General features: G+C 40.5%; 1 protein-coding gene across 1 annotated transcript in view; it reads left to right on the top strand.

The window, feature by feature from the left end:
• Positions 1-19,211, top strand: part of LOC139944778 (DNA-directed RNA polymerase II subunit RPB1-like) — a 33,766-nt gene extending 14,555 nt beyond the window's left edge. Inside the window, exons 13-26 of the mRNA XM_071941885.1 lie at positions 23-151; positions 1,076-1,298; positions 1,752-1,962; positions 3,373-3,517; positions 4,137-4,242; positions 5,442-5,647; positions 6,152-6,376; positions 7,351-7,698; positions 8,091-8,195; positions 9,667-9,849; positions 10,270-10,473; positions 11,723-11,900; positions 12,455-12,574; positions 13,737-19,211. Of these exons, the coding sequence (XP_071797986.1) occupies positions 23-151; positions 1,076-1,298; positions 1,752-1,962; positions 3,373-3,517; positions 4,137-4,242; positions 5,442-5,647; positions 6,152-6,376; positions 7,351-7,698; positions 8,091-8,195; positions 9,667-9,849; positions 10,270-10,473; positions 11,723-11,900; positions 12,455-12,574; positions 13,737-14,917 (3,564 nt within the window). The 3' untranslated portion in view covers positions 14,918-19,211. The remainder of the gene's footprint in view (positions 1-22; positions 152-1,075; positions 1,299-1,751; positions 1,963-3,372; positions 3,518-4,136; positions 4,243-5,441; positions 5,648-6,151; positions 6,377-7,350; positions 7,699-8,090; positions 8,196-9,666; positions 9,850-10,269; positions 10,474-11,722; positions 11,901-12,454; positions 12,575-13,736) is intronic.
• Positions 19,212-20,761: the final 1,550 nt, after the last annotated feature.

The raw sequence follows: 20,761 nt of genomic DNA, 5'->3' as shown, positions 1-20,761 counted from the left end.
TCCTTGATTTGTGAAACTTCAGGTGAATCGTATTCTGAACAACGCTCGTGACAAGACCGGAGGCAGCGCCCAGAAGAGCTTGTCTGAATTCAACAACTTCAAGTGCATGGTGGTAGCTGGATCCAAGGGGTCTAAAATCAACATCTCACAGGTAAAGAATGGCTTCTTACACAAAGGGCTTGGGTACTTTTTTGTAGACTCAATGTCCACAGATATACATTAAACCTGTACAGGTTGAAGATAATGAAGGTAGAAAGCTTCCCTTAAATTATTACATGCTGAGGCGCTGTAGATTTTGAGAATTTAGTAAAACAATTTCACACAGAAAAAAAAACATTTTTTATCCCTTAATTTTTCCCTTTTTCCCCTTTAAAAACTTGGAAGATTAATCAAACTCAAAATTCTACAGAATACATACATTTCCAGTCATAGTGAGTGGGGTTCATGTAATGGCCAAAATTAAGTTCTCATGACAGAAGCTAAGTTGGTGAACATGACCGGTATGACATTAAAGTTGCTTTTAGTAACTTTTCTTTCATTCTTGCTTATGGTAATGTGTTGCAATGATGATACCAAACCTAGCTCACTTGGAGCCTTTAAGGCGTTGAAGAGTCTTAGCATTGTTCCCTATACAAATGCAATCTGAGCAACACCATGTACTGTTTTTTTTCTTCTCTTTTTTTCTTTGCAGCCTTCAATATTTTTGCGAATTCTGTAGTTGTGGTTTCTGACATTTTGGGCTTGATTAAGTTATATGGGAGTCGGACTGGTAGTGAAAAACCATGCAATTTTTTTCCGCATGTAAACACACTGCCTTTGATTTTGTTTCAAAAAGCCAAAATCAGCTGCTGTTGGGTAGGGTTTTTTTTTGTGTGTGAAAATGTATCAATTGATGCATTTACAAGCACAAGTGATCCCCTGCAAAGCTTGTGCCGGGGAACAAGAGGATGTGTAGCAGTCCCTCTTGTACATTGTTAGCGGCTCTACCAAAACAACACGCGCACAAAAAATTAGCTGTAGTTTTAATCACGTATCAAGATAATCACTTTCAAATTTGCTGAATTTTGTCATCTAGGTCATTGCGTGTGTGGGTCAACAGAACGTGGAGGGAAAGCGTATCCCGTTTGGTTTCCGCCATCGTACCCTGCCCCATTTCATCAAGGACGATTACGGCCCGGAGAGTCGAGGCTTCGTGGAGAACTCCTACCTTGCCGGGTTGACCCCGTCCGAGATGTTCTTCCACGCCATGGGTGGTCGAGAGGGACTTATTGATACTGCCGTTAAGACTGCTGAAACTGGTGAGTGGTGGTGGTACAGTGTTTTGTCAAGATTTGTTCCAGGACTCTCGAGTGGCGGAATAATGACTGTTTTTGTTTCCTCGGTGTAGTTTTGCATACAAATTTTATTCACTCTGAGTTCTGTTCATTTAATTGAGTTAACATTTGTATCACCATACGCTAAAAAGTTGCAATGATGATAATCTCAGCTCTCTTTGAGCTGTTGTGGCAGTGAAGAGTTCATGCATTGTTCCCTATAAACATGCTATCTGAGCAACAACCTAGAAAACTGGGGTATGATAACAACTGGTGTACATTAACAGCAAAATACACACATACAAGTAGAAGTAATAAAGTGCGGGTATCTGTCAAAAAGGTGTTTATGGCACTTGCTCATGATACAAAAACAGGTGAAAAGTAGCCGCTACTTGGTGGAGATACTTACTTTTATGCTGACACAATATTATTTTGTAGGTTACATCCAGCGGCGTCTCATCAAGGCTATGGAGAGCGTCATGGTACGTTACGACGGTACCCTGCGCAACAGCAACGACCACCTGGTGCAGCTTCGGTACGGAGAGGACGGACTAGACGGCACCAAGGTGGAGTTCCAGAACCTACCCACGCTCAAACCCTCTCACAAGGCGTTCGATAAGCGCTTCAAGTTTGACTGCACCAACGAGAGGTCAGTTTCAAAATATGTTTAAAAAGCGTAGCCTTTGCGTTGGTGTTTCTGTAATGGGAGACTTCACGGTCGCTGCTGGTGTCGTGGCCAAGGCGGTGGACTCGAGTGATGTAGTTTACAGAATGTGGGTTCGAATCAGGGCCTGGTCAGTCCTGTCAGTTGTGTCCCTGAGCGAGGCACTTTATTATATTTGCTCCTCTCCACCAAGGAGAACAAATGGGTACCGGCAAGAGCCATGGAGTAACCTACGCTGTACCCCAGTGTTAATTTTAAGCACTTTGGCAGACTTACTGTGCGCATGTTCGGAGCTACGTTGATGGAAAGCCATGGCTTCATCTTGCGATTCTTGCGAGCTGAACCAGACTCTTAGGAATTTTGTTGCAATGATGATACCAAACCTAGCTCACTTGGAGCGTTTAAGGCGTTGAAGAGTCTTAGCATTGTTCCCTATACAAATGCAATCTGAGCAACAACTTGGAATAAGAAGAGTCTTGATAAAGGCAGACCAGTATGGTGATACAATTATTTGTTTAGCATCAGTTCTATTCTCATGGTACAGGCTTGAGTTTCTGTTGTTTTAAGGGCAAGGCAGTTTATCCTTTTTAAGGTTAACATTTCAAGGGGAACCAAGGCAATGGCCAGTGAAGTACCGGGCCTAAAAGATGATTTTAAAAAGACAAATCACTTGTAGTCTTAAGGATGCCTTTCGATAAATATTAATGGCCGATTTGCATATCAAAAAAAGGATATTCCAAACTATAAGGTGAAATTCCACCACATGCCGCTAAGTTTCTCATTTTCCTAACTTTTTGTACCTTTTCAAAAATTCAGAGCTGGAATGATTTTATGTGTTGAAAGAAAATGGCAGATTATCAGATAGGACTTTAAAGGAACACGTTGCCTTGGAACGGACGAGTTGGTCAAAACAAAAGCGTTTGTAACCGTTGTTTATATAATGCATATGGTTGGAAAGATGTTTTAAAAGTAGAATACAATGATCCACACAAGTTTGCTTCGAAATTGCGTGGTTTTTCTTCTACTGCGCGAACTAACATGGTCAGCCATTTATGGGAGTCAAAATTTTGACCCCCATAAATGGCCAACGTGTTAGTCGACGAGGTAAAAGGAAAACAACGCAATTTCGAGGCATGTTTGTGTGGATCATTGTTTTCTACTTTTACAACATCTTTCTACCCATATGCATTTGATAAAAAACGGTTACAAACGCTTTTCAAAGACCAACTTGACCGGTCCAAGGCAATGTGTCCCTTTAAACAAATTTCGGAGAAGAAAAAAACATCCAGGATGTTAGGTTTCGGGTGGAAATTGTACCCACAGTGACTGCTGAGCTTTCTGTAGTCAAACCAAAGCATCAGCTGCTGTATTCTAAACTACCTGTGTCTCCCACAGAGCTCTGCGCCGCCAGCTGAATGAGGACATCGTCAAGGATGTTGTCGCCAACGCTCACGTCCACCTCGAGATCGAGAAAGAGTTTGAGCAGCTGAAAGAGGATCGGGAGATCATGAGGAAGATCTTGCCCACTGGTGAAGCAAAGGTAAGCAACAGGAACAATTTTTGAGTTGATCTTTTTCTTGGGCAGTTGTGGAGAGACAGTGGTGTAATGGCCACGTCGATTTTCATCAGTAGGGTAGTCGAAGAAGTTTGTTGCAATGATGATACCAAACCTAGCTCACTTGGAGCCTTTAAGGCGTTGAAGAGTCTTAGCATTGTTCCCTATACAAATGCAATCTGAGCAACAACATGTACAAAGAAGACCGAGGTATATTACAAGCATAATAAATTCTCAATCAACTTTAAACTAGGCAGTTTTGCTTAAAAGCTTACCAGGCCTGAAGTACCATCCGTTTTTATCCCGCAAAGTTTGACTCTGAAATATTTTTTACTGTCCAGCACATTTGTCAGATTGTGTATGCCAATTACGGATCTTTTTTTCCTGTTTGGACATAACTGCTCCTAATATTCAGCGATGCCTCCAAAACACTACCACCTTTTGAAATTAAATTTTCACGGGTTATTTGTTATTGAATATGTATACATTTATACAGGATTAAAACAATTGAGTGATTTTATAACCCCGGAGGTATTCTTAGCCTACAACAGTTTAATGAAATTAGGTGGTAATGTAATTTTACTCTCACTGCCTTTGTGCTTAGGTGGTTTTACCATGTAACCTGGACCGCATGATCTGGAATGCCCAGAAGATTTTCCACATCAACACACGCCACCAGACGGACCTGCACCCCATGAAAATTGTTGAAGGTAAGAGCAAAGTGTGAGCCGCCAGTTTGGAAAAGAAACTCTGCATTCTTTATTTGAAGCAGATGAACTTTGAAAGCTGTTGAAAGTATAGTTTTTAACCACTTCTACATTTTTGAAGTGTTATAAATGTCCTCAACATTTTCAGATCATCGTGTTTTGGTTGTAGTCGATTGGTTGATGCGTACACATGCCTTGGACAATCCATTGTTCAGCATGCACATGTGGTTACCTACCACTTAAGACAAAATTGACCCCTCGACACTATTGGTAATTGTGAAAGACCAGTGTTCTCACTTGGTGTATCTCAACATATGCATAAAATAACAAACCTGTGAAAATTTGAGCTCAATTGGTTGTCGAAGTTGCAAGATAATAATAAAAGGAAAAACACCTTGTCACACGAAGTTGTGTGCTTTCAGATGCTTGATTTCTAAATTCTGAGGTCTCGAAATCAAACTCGCTGAAAAGTACTTCTCGAAAACTATGTCACTTCAACGGGAGCCGTTTCTCACAATGTTTTATGTCAACCTCTCCCCATTACTTGTTGCCAAGTAAGGTTTTATGCTAATAAATATTTTGAGTATTTACCAATAGTGTCCACTGCCTTTAAAAAACATTTGTATTCCAAACCTTATGACTCTTACGAGTTGGACCAGATAAGAGGAAGTTTGTTGCAATGATGATACCAAACCTAGCTCACTTGGAGCCTTTAAGGCGTTGAAGAGTCTTAGCATTGTTCCCTATACAAATGCAATCTGAGCAACAAAATGTTATTAAACGGAGACATGTTTTTAAGGGGGGGGGGGGCATCTAGCTTACTTCCTTTTGAATCCTCCACGTTTTAATTTGTAAACGATAAATCAAGTATTTTGGCTGCAACAGGCCTGGAGTGCATTGAGGCAACGGCTTCTGTTGCCCCTGGTCTTGGCCTTTGTTGAAGTTCAAAAAAAAAAAATCCATGAGATTTTACAATGGAAGTGCCCTTTTAACTCTGTTCAATGGGGAAAAAATACAAACTTTGGATTCCCCTACCCCCATTTATACTTGAAATCAAGCATGCCAAAAGCGCTGAGAAGAGCAGCGATTAAAAGCGAACAGGTGATGGGGGAGACTCCATTAGTGCGCTCCCATTACAAGTTGAGGGTGAGGCGTCAAGTCTTTGCCAGATGATGATGATGATGCCACTTTGTTTCTTTCAGGGGTTCGCGATCTGTCCAAGAAGTTGGTCGTCGTCAAAGGCGAGGATAGGATCAGTAAACAGGCTCAGGAGAACGCCACTATGCTGTTCAACATGCTCCTGCGTTCTACGCTCTGCGCAAAACGCGTCATCGACGAACACCACATGACCATGGAGTCGTTCGATTGGCTGTTGGGAGAGATCGAGACAAGATTCAACCAGGCCTTGGTACGTGTATAAAATTGAGCATATTATATTTTTGTTGTCATTGTTTGGACCCAGCATTTGTAGCCACGGTAGGCGGGCCCGCCCACAAACCAGCACAATACGCTGTACCTCCAGCACAGGTTACCCCCCAGACTAAATATTCAAATTTATTTGGTTTAGTTTGTGATTCTTGCGAGTTGAACCATTTTATGAGGAAGTTTGTTGCAATGATGATACCAAACCTAGCTCACTTGGAGCCTTTAAGGCGTTGAAGAGTCTTAGCATTGTTCCCTATACAAATGCAATCTGAGCAACAACCTGTCAATAGCAAAACTGGGGTTAAGTAACAGAAGGGGTACAATTACAGCATAATAAATATGATACTCGGTCTTGGAAACTAGGTATTTTTGCTAGTGGGTAACCTCGACAAGTAATGATGCTGAAGAACAAACTCATTGTCCCAATTGATTTGTACAGTGTTAATTTGTTTGTTGATTAATTTATTTATCTTCTGCATAAAAACAGGCGCATCCCGGTGAGATGGCAGGACCGCTAGCCGCCCAGTCTCTCGGCGAGCCCGCCACCCAGATGACCCTAAACACCTTTCACTACGCCGGTGTGTCTGCTAAGAACGTCACCCTGGGTGTACCCCGCCTCAAGGAGATCATCAACATCTCCAAGAAACCCAAGACGCCCTCGCTGACTGTCTTCCTCGTCGGCCAGGCTGCGAGGGACGCTGAACGAGCCAAGGTAAAATGAAAGCAGATTTTTTGTTAACCTCGTTTGAAAAGAGAAGATGTTTGTACAGGCTTGATATTCTTAGGTTTGGTCGTTGTACCTGTTTGGTCATTGTCAAAGAATTGTGTTCTCACTTGGTGTATCCCATCATAAGCATTAAATAACAAGACTTTAAAAATTTGGGCTCGATCGGTCAATCGGTTGCCGCGCGATAAAGGCCCTCGTCTTCGGCTTGGGCCTTTATCACATGGCAATTACCCTGCTGGTTTTAAACGGCCGTGTAAGAACTCGTCGCTACCCTTTTATTGCCTTAGTAATTTTGGATAATGAGGCTGGTGGCTAGACTGTTTACAAGTTGTTGTAATGATGATAATAGGTCTCTTTGAGCTGTTGTGGCAGTGAAGAGTTCATACTTTAGTTCCCTATTGATCTGAGCAACACAACTTATTTTATTCATCAATTTTGTTGTGGGATTAGTTTGCTTCCTTTTTTTTTATTTTTATTTTACTTTTAGGCTGTGGAAATTATTTTGGAGAGGTGCAAACATGTATTACAGGAGAAACTTTCATTTGGAATTGTACAAGAATCTTACTAATTCAAGAACACAGCTCTAACCCTGTACCATTTAGTGTCTTGGCTAGACCCTTCTTACCTTCCAATACCTTTTCTTTGGTCATTTAACAACCACAGTTTAGATACGATTGGCATATTTGTTCTAGTGATAGGCCCTGCTGTGCCATTAAGTCAGACAACATTCTGACCAGGATTTTGGTGGAATTGAGACTGTTGGCTCAAACCAAATTCACTATATTAGAGTTCATCTGCCCTGCATGCGAACGGAGATTGGCTGAATTAAAACAGCAGCAACTTGAGATAACAAGAAGTTGAAGCAAGGACAGCCCTAAAAAAAACTATTAAAAAATGCTGCCTGCTTATTTTACATTTATCTCTAAACCAGCACTAACCGCTCAACTCCTACTCTGCAGGATATCCTTTGTCGACTCGAGCACACCACCCTCCGCAAGGTGACGGCGAACACCGCCATCTACTACGACCCCAAGCCTGAGAACACCGTCATCGTGGAGGATCAGGACTGGGTCAACCTCTACTACGAGATGCCCGACTTCGACCCCACCCGTATCTCGCCGTGGCTGCTCCGCATCGAGCTCGACCGCAAGCGCATGACTGACCGCAAACTGACCATGGAGCAAATCGCTGAGAAGATCAACGCTGGGTTTGGTGACGATCTCAACTGCATCTTCAACGACGATAATGCGGAGAAGCTGGTGCTGCGCATCAGAATCATGAGCAGTGACGACGCTAAATTTGGAGAGGTAAGAAAAGAAGAATGTTCTGATTTATTTGGTTTATGCTTGCAAATTTTGCATGTGAACCACATATGCGGAAGTTTGTTGCAATGATGATACCAAACCTAGCTCACTTGGAGCCGTTAAGGCGTTGAAGAGTCTTAGCATTGTTCCCTATACAAATGCAATCTGAGCAACAAACCTGTTAAAAGAAGACTGCTTGAAAGCAAGATAAATATCATTCTTAATCTTAACCACATCAACAAGTGGTAATTTACTGCCCCTTGCAAACCCATGGGTTTTGGCTCGAGCTTTATGCCCAATTTAATAGAAAGCAGAAAACATTGCTCAACCGTTTCCTGCAGCTTTGAGTGCTCTTAATTACATGCTCTGAATTGATTTGGTTTTGTTCAACACAGGACGAGGAGCAAGTGGACAAGATGGAGGACAACGTCTTCCTCCGTTGCATCGAGTCCAACATCTTGACAGACATGACGCTGCAAGGCATTGAGCAAATTGCTAAGGTAAACCCACTGGGGTCATTTGCTTTTCTGTTGTAGGGCTCTCAATATGGTGCTGTACTGACGGGCATGTAACCCTTCACCTGAGGATACATTCCTCTCTTCTCAATTATTATCATAAGATTTCTGGCTATAGACCTTTATCATGGTGCAGCCCAGCCTCGCAACCATGGGCAGCGCGCCGTATCGATACCTCGTGTCACTAACCCCAGGGAGGGATTTACTTATAAAAAAACAACGCTGATTGGCTCAGGAAATTGGTCATGTGTTAAATGTCTAGTGCGTGCATGCATAGTTTTAAATGAGCCATTAATGAGCGCACATATTCATTATGCAATATTTTCGTAGTTTTAAGAATTTGTATATGTTGATCAAGCCTGAGGTTGGGTGCAGCCTCTTCATGTTTCCACCATTGATAACATTGAAACCAAACGGAGGCTAGAAGAACAAAATAGTCTGGTTCCTATTTGCATAAAGATGGAGGCAGCATGAAAAAGGTCTATTGAGTTGTGAGAATGGTTTGCCGTTTCTTCGCGGCCTTTCACAGTAGTAAATTTTAGACATTTCTGATCAGGTTAAATATTTTTGTTTGCTGATTGGGTTGCCCTTGTGAAAAGTGTGTATTTATTTTCAGGACTGGGGAAGGAGTTCACTCGTAATTGTTAAGGAAGGAGGAAAGTTAGAATAGCGTTATTCAATAAAAAGGATGAGTGGACTGGTATCTAACAAGTTGTTGCAATGATGATTAACTTAGGTCTCCTGGAGCTGTTGTGGCAGTGAAGAGTTTATAGTTCCCTATTGATCTGAGCAACACAAATCTATATTTTCACTTGAATTGTTTTTCGTTTTATGATTTAAAAAAAATTGCCAACTGCAGGCCTGTGATTTCTCTATCTTTCTTGATTTCGTTTTTATTTTTTCCGTAATTGTCAAAGACCAGTCTGATCACTTGTTATATCTTTACATATGCTTAAAATAACCAACCTGTGAAAGTTTGTGCTCGATCGGTCATTGGAGTTGCGAGATAAAAATGAAAACAAAAAAACACCCTTGTCACACGAGATTGTGTGCTTTCAGATGCTTGATTTCGAGACCTCAAATTCTTAATGTGAGGTCTCGAAATCAAAATCATGGGGAATTACTTCGTGAAAACTACTTTACTTCATATCAGAGGGGGGCCGTTTCTCACAATGTTTTATACTATCAACCTCTCCCCATTATGCGTAACCAAGTAAGGTTTTATGCTGATAATTATTTTGAGTAATTACCAAAACCTCCAAACTTAACGTGGTATAGTAACGATATGTTGAGTCTGTTACTGACTCTTGAGCCACTTTCAACTTAAAAAGCAATGTTCAGGGCATGGGTGTATATGTTTTGATTAAGTTCTGTGCAGTCACTAGCCTCTCTCAAAAAAAAACCAAAAAAAAACAGCATAATCGTAATTTTGTTATCGTCTTTTCATTCCCATCAGGTGTACATGCATCTGCCGCAGCAGGACATGAAGAAACGCATCATCATCACGGAGGAGGGAGAGTTCAAAGCCATTCAAGAATGGCTCCTCGAGACGGACGGCACCAGCATGATGAAGGTCCTTAGTGACCCAGAGGTCGACCCGGTCCGAACCTTCTCCAACGACATCTGTGAGATTTTCCAGGTACGACATTCGGACTTAATCAAATCAAGTTGTTGCAATGATGATACCAAACCTAGCTCACTATGAGCCTTTAAGGCGTTGAAGAGTCTTAGCATTGTTCCCTATACAAATGCAATCTGAGCAACACAATCATTTCATTTAATATTTGTCAGTGATTACAAAATGCGAGTATGTTTTGCAAATAATTCTTGTGCTTTTTCGTGTTAAGCAAAGTTTGGAAACCTGCCGCCTTGCCTACCTGAAGCTTGTACTTCAGCAACGATGACCCCATAATTGAACATAAATAGTTTTGTTGATCCACTCGCCTTCGTTGGATTTACAAAAAACAAAACAAAATGGATTCATAGCCAACCACTACATAGCTCAAGCTACAACCCTGATTGCCACTCAAAATGCCTTTTCATCTCTTCACATTCCTAGGTGCTCGGTATCGAAGCGGTCCGCAAGTCAGTGGAGCGTGAGATGAACCATGTGATCTCCTTTGACGGCTCCTACGTTAACTACCGCCATCTTGCCTTGCTGTGTGACGTCATGACTGCAAGGGGTCATCTTATGGCTATTACGCGTCACGGTATCAACAGACAAGATGTTGGCGCCCTCATGAGGTGCTCCTTTGAGGAAACGGTACGTGACGTTAATTTTGTGTCTGAATCTAAAGTGTAGTGTACCCAAATGAGTACATTTTCACAAGACACCAAAAGGTACCATTTCTGTACATCAAATTATCAGTCTTTGTGCTTTATTTTGTAAGCATGTAATTTTTAGTGATCTTCCGAACATGTTTTGTGTTTTTAAACCAAAATAAAGAAGTGAAGTTGCTGTTCGCTGGGCCTTTAACATTTACTAGTTGTTGGAATGATGATAATAGGTCTCTTTGAGCTGTTGTGGCAGTGAAGAGTTCATACTTAGTTCCCTATTGATCTGAGCAACACAAATATGTTTTTTCACTTTGCCAATTGCAGGCCTGTGATTTCTCTATCTTTCCTGATTTCGTTTTTATTTTTACCGTAATTGTCAATGACCAGTCTTATCACTTGCTGTATCTCAACATTTGCATAAAATAACCAACCTGTGAAAATTTGAGCTCAATCGGCCATTGAAGTTGCGAGATAATAATGGAAAAAAAACACCCTTGTCACTTGAGGTTGTGTGCTATCAGATGTAAGCTTGGGCGATATCGATTTATTTTATTCACGATATATCGCCGACAATATATCGCGATATTCGATATAATCGCGATTAATGAAATTTGACATCATCAGTCTTAAAACTCCAAGTGAAAGTTGTAGAAGAGACAGTCCTAGTATAAGAGAGGTGTTCTAATGACCTATTCTTCTGGTTTTACTCCAAACCTATGGGGTATCAGCTAGAAAATACATCGCGATATTGAATCGATATTTCGATTAAAACCAAATCCATCCGATATCGAAATCGTGTCCAAATTAATATCGCGATATTCGATAATATCGTGATATCGCCCAAGCTTAATCAGATGCTTGATTTCGAGACCTCAAATTCTAAATCTATATTATCACTTGAATTGCAACACAAATCTATCCCCACCATAAGGTTTCTTATGATTGCTGGCTCTAAAAAAGTTTGCAACAGTATGCATTTCAAATTTCCTTGGTTGTGATCCTTGGCTACACGGCATTTATGGCATCTTTCTTGAACCCCTGGTAGAAGACACTGACCAAATAGGAAGGCCGCAATCAGTTGACATCAACACAGGGCTAGATTGCTCAGTCGGTTCAAATCCCGCTCCATGCAATTCTGAATCATTTTAAATTTACCACGTCGGTCAGTGTCCCTTGTGGTATATTCTATTTGAAAAATTATATTTTTCCTGTCATTTTGTTTTTTTAAAAACCAGGTGGATATCTTAATGGACGCCGCAGCCCATGCCGAGGTGGACCACCTCAAGGGTGTCTCGGAGAACATCATGCTGGGCAAGCTAGCCGGCGTCGGCACTGGGTCATTTGCCTTGCTGCTGGACGCAGAGAAGTGCAAACACGGCATGGAAATACCAATGGGAATGGGCGGAGGATTAGGTAAGATGCACCGATTGACTCCCCCCATCAAAAATCGAGGTCTGATGTGCAAAAGGGGAAAGTATATATGTTTGGTGGTCACTCCTAAAATTAATCTCAATTAAAAATTACTTGGTTAGAAGTACAGCAGCTTTCGATGGTATAAAGCAATTTGAAGTTATGTGGTTATGGAAAAACATATCACTTTTTATCGCCCAAAAATTTGAACCTGTCTGAAACCTTTCTCTGATTTTGTACTCAAATTTCTGATTATTCTTAAACATAAAATGCTAAGCATTTTTCGCAATATGTCAAAAACACTCGCACCTTTTGAAATAAAATGTTCACAGGTTAGTTTTATTGTATATATCTACATGTGTTTATTTTATCGTCTATCTACATGTATATAGAATTCCAATAATTACAACAGCTCCAAAAACCTAATGTTTACCTTCCCTCTAAATTGCCCGGCAACAACAGTGTGAAACCTGCTCTTATCAGAACGCCGTGGCTTAGAAAATGATGTCAAGAAAATGCGTCTTCAATGTGTAAATGTATGTATTTTCTTGTTGTAGGTGCGATGACTGGGATGTTCTTCGGATCAGCGGCATCACCGTCGGCCAGTATGTCCCCACAGATGACCCCCTGGAACCAAGGGGCAACCCCAGCCTATGGAGTCGCCTGGTCACCAATGGGTGAGTCTTTTTTTGTTTACTCCTGTTTCTTTGTAACAACTGTTAGAAGGAGTTACTGTTGGGAAAGTAAACCAGATTCTTAGGAAGTTTGTTGCAATGATGATACCAAACCTAGCTCACTTGGAGCTGTAAAGGCGTTGAAGAGTCTTAGCATTGTTCCCTATACAAGTGCAATCTGAGCAACAACCTGGAAAAAGAAGGCAGATTCCTTTAAATGCGAAGTTTATAGTTTTTGATCCAAGCTCTGTCTAACAGCAGGGCCTTTTTTCATAAAGCATGTAAGCATAAAACATGCTAAGCACAGAAAAAATCTTGCTTAACAAACTGGTGCCCCACTAATGTTTTGTTTGAGCAGTATTTTCTGCTTAACAAGTTTATGAAGTTGGGCCCAGGACTTGTTCACCTGCGTCCAATTTCATAGAGTTGCTCGAGCACTGAATATTGCTTAACAAGTTGCTGCTAAGCAAAAATGAGCAGGATATCGGTGGCTAAAGAAAAATGAGCAGGGTATCAGTCGCAGATGATGTATGTCAAATGATATTTTTGCTAGTAAACTTTATTCCGATAAGCAAAGCAGCTCTATGAAATAGGTCCTTTTTCGGGTTGGGGCAATGTCAAGTGCTCCTTAGGTAGTGGTCACTAGTGTGAGAAAAATATACATAGTTTTTGAAATTTTATGAAATGGAAAATGGCAAAAGCGAGGGGCGCAGATTTAGTTTAAGACCTGCGGTACATGTGTACTTTAGATGTGAAGATTCTATTCTGGAAGGGAGAAAAGAGTAAATAGTTTTGTTTGGAGATGGCTGTAAAAGTAGTACATATAAACAAAGTGATCATGAAAAAAAAAATGATGAGAAATTATTATAATTTTATTGTTAAGTGTTTACATAGCGCCAAAATCTGTATAAAAAGCCACTCAGAGGCCCTGTACTGATAACAAGATTTTAAACAAAAACCACTACAATACATACATGCTGATACATTTAAAACAATTTTAAAAATATGAAGCTTCTAAAAACTTGCATAAAGAAGCATTGACCCAATCGTCGTACATAAGAAAAAATAGGAGAACATCGTTATCGTACATCTATCTATTCATGTGTGCATGTGTGAATTTAAATTCCTGCGGAAAATCAAGAAAACCCCCGTTTTGCATCAACAGGAAGTGGAATGACACCCGGTGCTGCTGGCTTCAGTCCTTCAGCTCAATCAGACGCAAGTGGGTTCAGCCCAGGCTACAGCCCTGCCTGGTCCCCCCAGCCAGGCTCCCCAGGATCCCCTGGACCAGTCAGCCCCTACATCCCATCTCCAGCCAGCCCAATGTCTCCAAGCTATTCCCCAGCGTCGCCATCGTACATCACTGGCTCGCCTGCGACACCACAGAGCCCTGGCTACTCGCCAACAAGTCCCTCCTACTCACCGTCGAGTCCTGGCTACTCGCCGACCAGCCCGAGTTACTCGCCGACCAGTCCCAGCTACTCTCCAACGAGTCCTAGCTACTCGCCAACAAGTCCCAGCTACTCGCCAACGAGCCCTAGCTACTCCCCGACCAGTCCGAGCTACAGTCCGACCAGCCCAAGTTACAGCCCGACGTCACCGAGTTATAGCCCTACGTCACCAAGTTACTCACCAACGAGTCCGTCATACAGTCCGACCTCGCCTAGCTATTCCCCAACCTCCCCAAGCTACAGCCCGACGTCACCGAGTTACAGCCCCACCTCGCCAAGTTACTCGCCAACCAGTCCGAGTTACTCGCCGAGCTCTCCGAAGTACTCGCCGACGAGTCCGAGCTATTCACCGACAAGTCCGAGCTTCTCTGCCAAGTCTCCCAGCTACAGTCCCACATCACCAAGTTATTCCCCCACATCGCCCAGTTACAGCCCCACCTCCCCTGCTGGGTACTCCCCTCAGTCGCCCAGTTACTCTCCCGGTTCGCCCAGTTACTCCCCCTCAAGCCCCAAGTACTCCCCGTCCAGCCCGTCATACAGCTCGACCTCCCCGGGTTACAGTGGGGCATCCCACTTCACCCCGACCTCGCCAGAGTACAGCCCAACGAGCCCCACTTATTCCCCTGCCAGTCCCAGCTACTCCCCATCCAGCCCCAAGTACTCGCCATCAAGTCCCAAGAATTCCCCATCCAGCCCGACCTACTCTCCGCAGACGCCCAAGTACAGCCCAACGTCCCCCTCCTACTCCCCAACGAGTCCCCAGTACAGTCCGGGCTCACCCTCATACTCCCCAACCAGTCCGCAAGACACCTACTCTCCAATGTCGCCTGGTTACTCCCCAGCTTCACCCTCATATAGCCCAAGTAGCCCAGATATTGATGGCTCAGATGATTAACAACCTATCAAGGCTAAAAAGGATCCATGTGGGGTCAGGGTACTTATTAACACCTATACTGATTATAGCAGTATGACTATCCCTGGTAATGCATAGTTGAATACCATCAGTCAATTTCACGGAACGCTAGGAATAATCTCGAGTTTGGATGAGTAACCAGTTCTAACTTACATGGTTTACATGTTACATGTAAGGTTTACATGTTAGGCTGGGACTTGTCCCAAGTCCCAAGATTAATCCTATAGACCGACTCACACTGCAGCGATAACAAAAACGATGATGAACATTCTGTTTGTGTCGTGATAGTTGGCGTTTTCGTTATCGCTGCAGTGTGACTCGGCCTTAAGTCAGGAAGAGTTCAGTGAAATCGATGGCAGGGCAGTCAACACCCAAATGGAACAAAGAGATTGTGATGGATTGAGGGTGGCTGGCACTATAAGTGGACTTTGCCAAAAACAATCAAACGAAACACCAGGAACTAAAGGGTTTCCATGTTGAGGAAACTTCTTGTAAAAAATCATGGCGTGATTAGTTTTTTCCTGTATCTACGTAAAACAAAACAGTATTTTGTTTCCTTAAACCAGTTGCCAACTTCTCACATCATCACTGTTAAATATTATTTAATTTAAGAACAGGCTAAGTAATTGCGTCAGTTAAAATGTAAATAATTTCAATTGTAAATTTATGGTTTAAAATGTTGACTGCGTGATTCATCTTACAGCTACATGTGTACAAATAAAAAGGCATACTTTTTTCAAAAAAGAATATTGTGTAACTGAAGTTAAATTAACTTGGTTTATTTTAAACAGTAGTTTGTTCAATGTATTTGAATTTTGTTTAAGTTGACGCTCAGAGCTGCCAACACTACCCATTCTGCAGAAAGTTCCCTGAAAACCCAATCTTTTCATTTTCTGATGAAACAAAATTGAAAATCTACCTTAATTTGGAAACCTTTTCTCTATTATGTTGAATGTAATTCTAAATTTGTCTTCGATTGCAAATGTTGGCAGCGAGTGAGCTCATACATACATACATACAAAAATGTTTTATATACCGCCATTTCATCAAGACCACAGCGGTTTGTGGTGAAACGGAGAAACAAATAAACGAAGAGACAAAATGCAAGTTGAACCAAACAGCAAAACAATCATTGTGGGAACAGGTGTTATTTCAGATGATCCCTGTAACAAGCAATGCAGTATAAAAAAGTTCTGCTCCAAGTCATAAGTTCTGCCTCATTCTTGAAATTCCTTTTACTGAGGGACAAAAATACTCAAGTTGAGGCTTCAAATACCCATTTGACCATGTCCTGTAATTTTAAGCCATGGGCCAGCAACAATGTCACTTGTTTCATTTGTCCATTTTGCCCCGCACTCGACCATTGGTAAATTTTCAAAGACCAGTATCCACACACTTTGTCTGAACTAACATAAAAAAAAGCTTTGAAACCTTTGAGGTCGATCGACCATCAGGGTTAAGAGAAATTAGTGAAATATCCAATTATGTGTCACTTTTGTTAAACGTCGCAGTTTTACAATGCACATTAGTGGATTTGGAACCAAAGATAAACACCAAATAGAAAACATTCTAACGACCTTGTTTCACTTCAGCGTCCTTCGGTCGAACTTCAAGAACTTTGGTCCAGATTGCCTCACAGTTTTGAAGAAAAAAAACTCCGGGAGAGTCCTGTGTTAGTTTATAAAAATTTAAATATTTCAATCTTTACTAAATGTTATGCACATCTCATACAAAAAGTTCACAGAGTGAACAAAAAACCTAAACAAATACTGTTTAAAGGCTTGTCAAAGTTTTTCAGCTTAAAAGTTAGTTTGCTAAATATTGTTTAAGTGGTGTGCTGATGGAAATCTGCAAAGGAATTTATTGACTTCACCCCAAAAAAAGAAAACGTTACGTCTGAGCATTTTTTACAAAGGGATAATATCTTTCATCGACTAAAGGTTTGGTACGTGCATAAAAGCACCTTGCCCTAAATAGTCTAAGCAGGAAATTGTTAATGGGACTGACCACAATAGTGTGTGAGAACACCCACATATAAATGGCTCAGTTATTCCATGAAATTATCATAATAAAAAGCCTTCAAGGTTGGATGGGGGCGCAGGGGTCTTTTGTAGACCCATGATGGGACCTTGAGGAACCTCCCACATTCAAACAAATGAAGCCTGCTCGGTGGACAGTTGTCTGAAGGCATGCAACGTTTCCTCAGATCAGCTGATTTCCTCTTCTTTTTTTTAATCTCAGTTATACCATTCAAAATTGAAAAATACTTTACAAAACCATTGAAATTTTTGTAATTTCCTTTTTTGGGGTGAAGTTACAGTTGTATGCCCGAGTCTCATTTTTCAAGGTACTACCTTACTAACATTGACTCTCCGAGTTTTGACCCCTTGCACGCGCGGCACACGCGGCGAATGATCGGCGCTCACCATGTTGGTGGGCAAGTTAGGTTTACGTGTATTAATGCCGTGTCGCCTAAAACGTGCACTTTCACTGCATAACGCACATCATAGAGTTATATATAAACACGTACAGTGAAATTGCCCACCAGTATGGCGCATTCAAGATTTTCTTGATGATGACGTCAGGTGAAATGGGTCAATACAGGGATTATGACGACATTGACTACAGTTAATTTTAGATTTTGATACGACTAGACAAATAACGAAGTTGAACTTGAAACATTGCAAAAATGCTGGTCAAAATTGGAATGTTGTTGAAAAGTGCAGCTCAGCTAGCTGGATTGTGTCTTTGTTATTGATGTTGAATTCTTCTTGTGTTTGCAATGAGATACATGAATAATGTACTTGTTTTGTCACGCCTTTGAATATAGGGTGTGGTTGAATGATGTGAATGGGTTGGGTTCTTTTATTATTTTTTTACAGCTTTGCTTAAAGCCATTATACACTTTCGGTAAACAGTATTGTCCAAGTCCCACACTTCGTGTATCACAACTTGTATATAAAATAACAAACCTGTGAAAATTTCTGGCTCAATCGGTCATCGGAGTCGGGAGAAAATAACGGGAAAACTCACTCTTGTTTCCACATGTTTCGCCGTGTCATGACATGTGTTTAAATAAATCCGTAATTCTCTCAATTGAGAATTTACATTGTTTAATGTTTTCTCAAAAAGTAAAGCATTTCATGGAACAATATTTCAAGAGAAGTCTTTCACCATTACCTTCTGTAAACCCTGTAAATTATTTGTAAATCTGTGAACTTTTTTTTTTTTTTTTTTTTTTTCTGTACCGAAAGTGTATAATGGCTTAAAGTAAGTGTAAGAATTTCGATGGATGTAAATTAAAACTGTAAAAAAATAAATGCTATTTTGAGAAATAAATTAAATATTGTGTAGTTAAAATTTAATGATTTGAATTTTTCCCCCGCCTGATAAGGAGAAATCTTTGTTGTAAAACTTGTAATGAAGATAAAAACAAAGCCCTTACATTTCTTGGATCAAACCAACCATGTGTTGAGGTATACCAATTCGAGTGCAAAGGTTTTGCCCTAGTTTGATGGATAAAGTACTGAACAGCCAAACCAATCATGCTTTAGCACAGGGGCCAGACATGCCAATCTTATCACAGATGAAACGGTTTTGCCCAAGTTTGACTTATTCAGTGCTGCACAGCCAAACCATGCTTAGCATGGAGCTAGGCGTACCAATCTTAGCATTGACTAAAGGTTTTTGCCCGAGTTTGATGGATTCAGTACTGTACAGCCAAACCAACCATGCTTAGCATGGGGCCAGGCATACCAATGTTATCAGAGTCCAAAGGTTTTGCCTGAGTTTAATAGATTCAGTACTGTACAGCCAAACCAACTATGCTTAGCATGGAGCCAAGCATACCAATCTTAGCATAGTCTAATGGTTTTGCCGAGTTTGATGGATTCAGTACTGTACAACCATGCTTAGCAAAGGGCCAGGCATACTAATCTTATCTTACCCGAGTCTAAAGGTTTTGCCAGAATTTGAAAGATTCAGTACTGCACAGCCAAACAAATCATGCTTAGCATGTAGCCAGGCATACACTAAAAAAAAGGTCTTGCTCAAGTTTGTTAGATGAAAACCAAAGGCATTCACAATGGTTAATGAGTTTCATGCTCAATCTGGGAACAATGGCTGGTATTTTTTCAAACATGGGCGACAAATAAATCTGATGTTTACTTGGCGTATAACTACAATCACTTGAAACTTTATAACTAAAGAATTTTCATAAATTTAAAAGTTGTTTATTTTCTGTAAATTGGTTTGAATTACTCAATAAAACATAAGAACAGAAAATGTTTGCTGTTTCCACACTGATTATTTGTTTGTGTTTTTTTGTCGCCTGAACTTCTCCAGAATATAAATATTTGCAGGACAATCTTTTTGGAAGGGTACACTCATTGCCTACCCTCATTTTTTAAATGTGTCTTTTATTACACTTACAAGCGCTTATTTATCTTTTATTACACATACAAGCACTTGTGTGTCTTTTATTACACATAACAAGCGCAATATAAAGGCGGAGTAGGAAACAAGAATTGAACAAGCACTTTTGCTCCCTTAATGCTTAGAATTGTGTGCTTTACTATGACTGAGAAAGCCTTCATGCTTATGACTGAGAAAGCCTTCATGCTTTCTCAGACTCAAAATGTTTCGGGTGAAAATTACCTCTTTCGTCCAAACTAATTTATTTCAAATGGAGTCGTTTCTCACAATGTTTTACTATCATATCTTAGCTTTCCAGGTTTCATTACCAAGTAAGTTGTTATGTTCATAACTTGTAAAGTAAGTGTACACTTCCTTAAAGGTCAAAATCGATTTAAAGTTTGTTTTCGTTGACTATATTTTTAGCACACTTTTCCTTTACTAATGAGTCGTTGATGGTATATACAGTAAAAATCACATACATACTGTTTGTTATTATTACTAAAACTTGGCATTGTACAAGTTTTGGTCAGTATATGTTGCACTCAAAACTGTCATCCCAGTTTAAGGAAATATTGTATAAATATAATCTTTTGCTTTATATAATCTTTTTCCTTGAAGGAAATGATTTTCATCTTATCTTGTCCAATAATTTTAAAGGCCATCACCCAAAAAGTTGTTTTCTCAAAAATAATAGTTTTTGGACACTTATTACAGCTTGGTCTGTAGAGCAAGTATTAGATTCATTCTGATTTAAAACCAATTGATTAAAAGTTCATACTAGTTCCTCTACTCAGTTTTCTTTCCACTTTAAAGATGCTATGTCAGATTTTTGGCCCCAAACATTGAAAAATTGAAAAGATTTTTTTGAGTGAATGGTATTTCAAAGAGTATCACCCGCTCTAACGGAAAAAAAGGTTTGAACCATGACAAAAATTTAAAAAGTTTCTTATAAAACACATAAGAATTGGTCACGTGATATATTGTCGGGATCCCGACAAAAACAAATTATGAGCACTTTATTTTACTGCTACTAATAATTGGCGGACTTTTTTCGAGCAATGGCTCAAATGAAAGCTTGTAACTTTCTCGACCCCCCATCAAAATACCTATTGAATTTACAATCAAATTTTTTGGGTCAAATCGGGCAAAAATCTGACATAGCATCTGGCCACTGGTAATCACTCATCAGATTGATGGCAATAAACACGTTTGGTTAGGAGCCTACAGCTGCTTTTGTTAGTATAAAGCATTTTGAAAAACATCTCACTTGAAGTACTGTTCTGTTAAAAGATATCAGTTTTTCGCTTAAAATTTGAAACTGAGAAGTATTACTGTCAGTAATGTTTCTCAGATTGTGTATTCACAATCAGGACTGTTCTTCCTGCCAGGGCTAAACATAGGAATTTCTTT

Source organism: Asterias amurensis, chromosome 12 (assembly GCF_032118995.1).
Source record: "Asterias amurensis chromosome 12, ASM3211899v1".
NCBI lineage: Eukaryota > Metazoa > Echinodermata > Asteroidea > Forcipulatida > Asteriidae > Asterias > Asterias amurensis.
The sequence above is the reverse complement of the archived record's forward strand: the minus strand, read 5'-3'. Positions and strand labels throughout refer to the sequence as shown.